Source organism: Mchenga conophoros, linkage group LG18 (assembly GCF_057382185.1).
Source record: "Mchenga conophoros isolate Kocher_MC1m ecotype Shallow Benthic linkage group LG18, M_conophoros_male_GT1.1, whole genome shotgun sequence".
Taxonomy (NCBI): Eukaryota; Metazoa; Chordata; class Actinopteri; order Cichliformes; family Cichlidae; genus Mchenga; species Mchenga conophoros.
Window position 1 is genome coordinate 25,219,561 of NC_140543.1, and position 7,336 is coordinate 25,226,896.

General features: G+C 41.5%; 2 protein-coding genes across 2 annotated transcripts; both read right to left on the reverse strand.

Moving 5' to 3' along the window:
* Positions 1-228: 228 nt before the first annotated feature.
* Positions 229-4,568, reverse strand: cldn18 (claudin 18). The gene is made up of 5 exons (XM_085254505.1): positions 4,240-4,568; positions 2,697-2,861; positions 1,132-1,270; positions 912-1,025; positions 229-753 (listed from the first exon to the last, which is right to left on the reverse strand). Exons 1-5 carry the CDS (start codon positions 4,457-4,459, stop codon positions 657-659), a joined length of 735 nt encoding a protein of 244 aa, XP_085110631.1. The 5' UTR covers positions 4,460-4,568; the 3' UTR covers positions 229-656.
* A 1,213-nt stretch (positions 4,569-5,781) lies between these two features.
* Positions 5,782-7,079, reverse strand: LOC146553889 (transcription factor Sox-14). The gene has a single exon (XM_085253745.1). It carries the CDS (start codon positions 6,867-6,869, stop codon positions 6,144-6,146), a length of 726 nt encoding a protein of 241 aa, XP_085109871.1. The 5' UTR covers positions 6,870-7,079; the 3' UTR covers positions 5,782-6,143.
* Positions 7,080-7,336: the final 257 nt, after the last annotated feature.

The following is a 7,336-nucleotide window of genomic DNA, read 5'->3' on the forward strand; positions in this document are numbered from 1 at the left end:
CAGCACAATGTAGGTGGATTTCAGACAGCCTGAGTCCAGGTGCAGTAAGCTTCTAAGCACTGTTAAAATGAGCTCCAAGATATCTGCCTGGTTGCTTGTGTCAGCTTTAAACTTGCCTGACCTTATTACAGATCTCCCTTTACAACAATACATTTGTTTAGGAAACAGTGATACAGTAGCTGATTTTACCAGGTCTGCCTGTTCCTTGGACTTATCTGCAAAATATACAGCTTTAGTAAAAGTTTCTATACATACGTCATACTTTAAATACCTGCATGTATAGTCAGTAAATGCTTGGAGCGACCACAACCACTTGATGGAATCACTGTTTTATTTTCAGACAGATAATGATTACACAAAACTCAAGTAAAAAAAAGAAGCTTCAGTTACATGCAGCATCTGAGCATCACATAACCACTGTTATGTCCATGTAAAAAAATAAAAATAATAATATAGCCAAAAACTCTTTCCTTGCACCTGCAGCTGGACAGACGTGAGACACTGCTAACTTCTACTATCAGAAAATAAGAATGCACAATTGAATGCGTATATGAAGCAAATGAAAATAAATCCCCTTATAAGGCAAACTGAACGTGTAAAGCTGGAAACACATTTCTATAGTAAAGTCACTACACGTGTTTACGCTGTGGCTGAGGTTACACATACTGGTGCTCTTTCTTGCCTCCCTCTGAGCGGTGGTCCATCACTTCAGTTTTGTTGTTGGACTGAGGTTTGTACACAACCCCTGGGTAACTGCAAAAGAAACAAATGGCAGGAAAAAATCTGTTGTGAAAATGTTTCTCTTGTAAATGTAAATGAAAAATTGAGGGGGGCATTTGTAGAGAACTGCTCCAGATAAAACTGCAGCAGAAAGTAATTTAAAAACATGATACATCTATGAGGGGACTTACCGTGGTTTCTCATCTTTTATCATCTCTCTGAAAGCGAGAGACTTCAGGATGCCACCAATGAGCAGGACGCCCCCGCCGATCCAGCCAACGAACAGTGCTGGGCCAAATGTGTAACTGGTAAAAAAAAAAGAAGAAGCAGAAAACAAAAAACATTACATTGCACACACACTATAGGAATTATTTGGTGAAATAATTACATGCAAGCAAAACAGCATCATACGTGGTTATTCCTACTCCGCCCATTCCCATGTTCATCCCCTCTCCCATCATTTCTTGTGTGTAGCTGGTGTAGGTGGACGTCCTGAAACTTTCCACAATTTGATTGGCATACACAGAAGCTCCTGCAATGCCACACACACCTGAGAGAAGGAGAAAAACAGGAGCTCAGTGATTTATTTACCTCTGCCACACTCTCAGCTTGGTCAAATACTGCTATAATGACTGCAGTGGATGCTCATATTAAATATGAGGTGTTTTAACTAATGAGGTGCAAATAATTCCTGTGGAGCCCAGACTGATCCAAACTGCATTCTGGGAGCCCATATCAGTTTATTTGACCATTAGATCAAATATACAGTCTGTGCTGTAAATTTCAGATGTCAGATGCAGTTAGCTAGAACTTTAAGAATACTTCCTGCAGTTAAAGTTATCTCCTGGATATGATGAATGTCAATACTTCTTTGCAAATACTGCAGTTTCATGAAAGAAATTATCATAGAAACTGTACAAATTAAAGTAAATACAACAAAAGCACAAGATTACATTAGTGTGAAAGAACCTCAGTAAAATTAAAGCATCACAACATTTGTGCAGCATTGTCCTGTACAAATGTTAAATAAATTACAGCATGGTTGCTTTAAATGTTACAGCAACTTGCTGGCAACACTGTAAGTATTTTACTTACTCTTACAGTGTAGCTCAGTATGGTGTCAGTGGATGGTTTTATATAAAATCAGCCAGGTCTGAGGAAAGTTTACAACCGACCCATTCAGAATCTGCTACTTTTGGTGGTCCCGTAACTTTAACATAATCTAATGAAAGTGTACAAAATTTTAACTTCAGTTCACATATTGTTCCAGTTACAGGCCCTCAAAGTATTTAAGGGTGGGTAGAACTTGGCTCTTTTTAGGTAGCATACATTTTTTCAGTATATTTGAGCCCTCATAACTTCATAAATACACCACATGAATATTTCATGGTTGAAAAAAATCAATAACAAAAACCATTTAAACTCTATTGAAAACTGAAACCAAATGGAAAAAATGTAATTTGGGTCAACTTCAAGGGTGGTTCACACAAGCTATCTCATATGAAAGAGCTCCGTTTGACCTTTTTACCTGTTCAGGCCAGGCTCAGCTTCAAGTTGCAATTACTTCTATGTCAAAATAGTTTTCTGTAACAATGATTTTAAGCCATTTGCATTCCTTGAGGGGCCTGTAACTCTGACAATCCTGTTAAAGTTACTGTATAAAAAACAAAAATGGGATATTTCGACAAAGTTTAGGAGAAACATTCACTGATTTGAATGACACCAGTCACAACGGATGTCCCTAATTGTATGACTTTCAGCACAGAGGCCCCGCCCACCTGCCTGTTTGTGAGGGGCATCCAATCGGGTTTTGCAATGTGCAAGATTAAAAAAAAAAGATGATTTTGAACCATTGGTCATACAAAGATACTCTGGGGGTGTTCAATAATAGACCCCCCCCCCAAAAAAAAGAAACAAAAAGACAAAAACAATTCAGTTTAGTTTGTACTAGAAAGTTCACAGAGGTAAATAATGACCTGCGATGACGAACATGATGCCAGCAGTGAGGCTCATGTTAGCCTTTGCGCTGTCTGCCATCTTGTTCATTGTGAGGCAGCTCAGGGAAAAGACTGATATCAGCATCCCGAGCACGCTCAGCACCACACCCACTATCATCAGAGCTCGCACCGTCTGGAAGGTACCTGGTGGACAGAAAACACGGAGACCTTAGCGCGTTACATTGACTCTAGTCAACCTAAGACCACTGATGAGTTCAGTTCAAGTCTTATTATGTCAAAAACTGTAGATGGCTTCACAAAAAACACTCAAGGTAGGCTTTTATACTGAAATGACTAATTCTTCAAATACAATGTGTCTAAAGATTTGAAGTGTGTTCTCTTACAGTAGATGTGCTGTTGGGAGGTGCCTTTGCTTGTTGTTTGTTCTGCTTTCTGATAACCGAGTCTGGGCCTGGCCTTTATGATAGAAATGCTAATGCAAACACTAATAGGTGCGGGCCCAACCCTCACAAAAACCAAGGGTTTGATCTCTTTCGGTGACACTTTTTTTGTTTTGTCTTAACTTCCTCTTTACTTAGTTTGAAACGTATCTACATCCTACACGACAGTTCAAAACTTCTACAGACACATTTAAAAACTCAGGTTCATGGCTGATGAACATGGTGAGGTTTTCACCCTATTATTACCAGTAGGGCATTTCACTTCTTAGCACTTTTCCTTTTTTATTTTTCATTTTTGTCCTCACTTCAGTTTTAGTTGGTTTCCAGTTTGGATTTGCTTTTTAAAATGATCATTATTTGTTTGTTTATCCATATGTGTATTTTTTTATTTTAATATTCAGAGTCTTTGTTAAAAGAAATTTTCAAATAAATGTAAAAAATACGTTTTTACAGACATGATAATATACCTGTGAGTCAGGTTTATCAAGTTTTTATGTTGACCAAAATGAGTTTCCGAAGTGCAAAACATATTTTTTTCCCTACAAGTTCTTCAACCTAATAATTACATTTTACTTTGCAAAGAGTTCAGGGAGGTTTCTAAGTGAGGATGTTAATCAGCCAATGTAGTTCACTTCATTATTTTACAGTTTTGTTTTGTTTGTTTTTTGTTTTTTTACAAATTTGTTGAATGAAAGAGACGCAGAGAGGAAAGCAATCTTTTTCCAATGCTGTTGCTTTTACATGTTTCATCATGGCCGAAATGTTGATGTGAAACAACCTCCTCCTGGGACATTTGAGAGGAAGCATATGTTGGATCTCGACATACGGCCTTGTCCTGAACGTCTCCTGAGCACTCAAGACATTTTAAAATAACCAAATTACAGAATTGCTTCTATGATCAGTGAAAATGTAACATCTCCTTTTAGAGCAGAGACGGAAGAGTGTTCATTTCCTTGTTAAGAAAAACTCCTGCGGCTGTGGCCTTGTCAGTGAGGGAAAAATAATTCCCAGCCTGAATATGTTCAGTGTTTAAGACAACAATGATTTAGACTAATTTGAAAGCAAACAGTCAGTCACCAGATAGGATGTGAAAATTAAGGCTTGAGAGAGCCTCGCCATACCTGAGTAACCCAGAAGGCCGTAGAGCGGGCGGCACTCTGTGAGTCCGGCGGAGGTCGTCTCACAGTCTTGCCACAGACCCTTGTAGGTATAAACGGAGGTCACGACCTGCTCCTGCCTGTCCTTCACGCTCCAGTTGTTCATGGCTGTGGCCGCAATGAGGGCAGCTGCACCGATGAGACCCAAGATGAATCCACCATTTTGCAGAACTGAAGGCGCCATTGTTGTGTGGTGGTTCGGAAGCTGGAAAATATACACCTCGGAGATGCAGTGTGTGTGTAGATTAATAGATACTACTTAAAGTATAGCTGGACATATAACTGAGTGTAGATTAAGGTGTCACAGGTGTGCCGTGTGATGCAGAGAATCAAAATGTGCAAAGAGGTGCTTTGTAGTCATGGTGGTAGTGTGGTGGGTGGAGGAGACTGGGTGTTACCCCTGGGTGATACGGCAGCATGGGTTGGGCTACCAAGTGGTGTGAACGCAGTGGTGATAGGAACACCTGACACCTGAGAAAGAACGTTACTATTCCTGCGAATTACAAACTGTTTGTCAGTCTAGAATCGTTAGTAACTCCCTCACACCAGAAAAAAGTCTGGAAAAACAACGTACAGATACACACAGGTGAGCGGGAACCGATCAGGGTGGCCAAAGATCACCATCAGCTACACAGGAGGACTTAAGAAGTTTAAGAAGATTGCAGGCTCTCCTCTCTCTTGAGCTGCAGTGTCCCTGCTAAAAGTACAGTGAGGAATATTTGATGCATTTCTACCATGTAATGCTGAACAAATGCACATTTAGACAATAAAGGACACCTTGTTTTTTTCCATTTACACTTCCAAATACAAGAGATTTGCTTGCTGAGCTTTTGTACATGAAGACCAGAGCTCACTGTGAGTTCTCTTTCTTGTATATTGTAGACGTGAAACAATTTTGTACCTCATACAGTTTCCATGATTCTGCTTATCACTTGGTCAACAAACGGGAGAGGAGATAAGTTCCTATTATTCGCTTATCATCACCCTGGCTCACTTTTGCTTAAACACACACACACTTACACACACGGAGTCATGCAGTAGTCAAACATGACTGGACTGGAAAATGTAATTTTGTAATGTTTGCAATGTTTGTCAGTTGCTGTGAAGTGTCTGTGATGGTTTAGTATCTGTTTGTCTTTAGTGTAAGTCTGTAAAACAGCTTATCAGGAGATATAGGTGGTTAGAGCTTAACACAATCGCAACAGTGAAGTAATTATTACAGCTCATGTGTGATGTAAAATATGATTAACAGGGTTGTGAATCACCCCCAGTGACTACAACTACCAGCTTCTGCTTAATATTATTCATCAAACAGAAACTGACCCACTGCTTTACCTGGTTTAACACAGTCTTAATGCAGTTCTAAACATACATATATAGACAGTCCCTCTGAAAACATTTATTATTCCCAATTCAGAGTACAAATCAATCAATCAAACAAAAACAGTCCCACTTAATGAAGCAGATATTCTGTGGAATAACTGTCCAAGTGTGAGAACTAATGAAAACCTGACTGTTTTGGAAAGGGGGGAGGAGACAAGTCTATAACTTCAGCATGTTGGTCCTATGTTATGCATGTCCACTGTATTTAAACTGAAACGATTTTCCTTACAAAAGAGTAACAAATTAGCATCATCACCACCCTCCCCCTTCTCTAAATACTTTTTTTTACTCTATTTACATGGAATAAGGAGTAATACAGGGACTTTTATAGTTTTTTTTTAATCAATCCGTGATTGAAATATCTGCGCTGACACTTTAATATTTAAATGTGGTCATCTAAGCCTGAGTCTCTAAACGACCTCTTCTTCTTTCTGTGCGCAAACTTTCCCCCTCCTGCCCATGCGTCTTTATGTGTATCCAGTCTGTCACACACTGGAGCTGGGTGAAGCGTACGAGTCCATGCCGCTCTTGGTCATCCCTCCAGGAAAGAGGATATATGCCACCTGGGGTTGTAAAGTAGCTGCAGACCAGGCGCCACAGTTACACGGCATCATGTATCCCGGGCCGGAAGGCGATGGGTGAGTGTGGGTGTGCTGTGCGGGGCAGGGCAGACCCCCAAACCCTCCAGTCTGGTATCCAAAGGTGTGCGCGCTGTAGGGCACGGCGCCTGCGGTCAGAGAGTGCGGTATCTCCGCCATCCGCTGGACAGCTCCGGTGCTGAAATGTGCCACCGGCTCCAGGAGAGAGAATGAGGAAGCAGCGGAGGCGGGAGCCAGGAGAGCTCTGGCTTTATCCCCGGGGACGAGAAAAGAGTCGATGGAAAATCCTTTCAAGTGTTCCGCTGCGTCCCCGAGTAAAGACGGCAACGGGAAAACGAACCGGTCCCTCTTCAGGAGACTCTTAGGTTTGCGCCGGGGTCTGTACTTGTAATCCGGGTGCTCCTTCATGTGCTGAGCCCGCAGTCTCTTGGCCTCGTCGATGTAGGGACGCTTCTCAGAGTCAGAGAGCATTTTCCACTCCGCTCCGAGTCTCTTGCTGATTTCAGAGTTGTGCATCTTCGGGTTTTCCCGGGCCATCTTCCTCCTCTGACCTCTGGACCAAACCATGAAGGCGTTCATAGGTCTCTTGATGTGATCTAAAGGTTTTGCCATCGCAGGGACAGACGCATTAATTAAAACACCCACTGACCGCACTCTAAATTCACCTACTCCTTCAAAAAGCTCATGTTTCTCTAGTGAGTAAAATGGAAAAGTGCGAAGAACTCTCGGGAATAGCCAGAGAAATATTTTAAGCTAACACTAAGTCCAAATTGACTGAAGCGTTTACACAAAGTGGAGCTGAAAACTACATAAAGCCAAAAGCCTGGGCGTATGAATGGAACCAAGAGGAAGCTTGTTATGGAAGATGCTGGGCATGTCATCCTCCTCATCATCACACCACTGTCACGGCGGGCCAAGCCAATGGGAATGAGAGAGCGCACTGTAATCCTCTCACAAAAAAACTGACTGTTAAGGCCTACAACATTTGAGGGGCACCCCCTCTTCTCGCTCTCCAACAGTTTTTAGTCTCTTCAAATCTCAACTGAGAGAAGCAGGGATGAAAACCAGCGAAGAAGCTG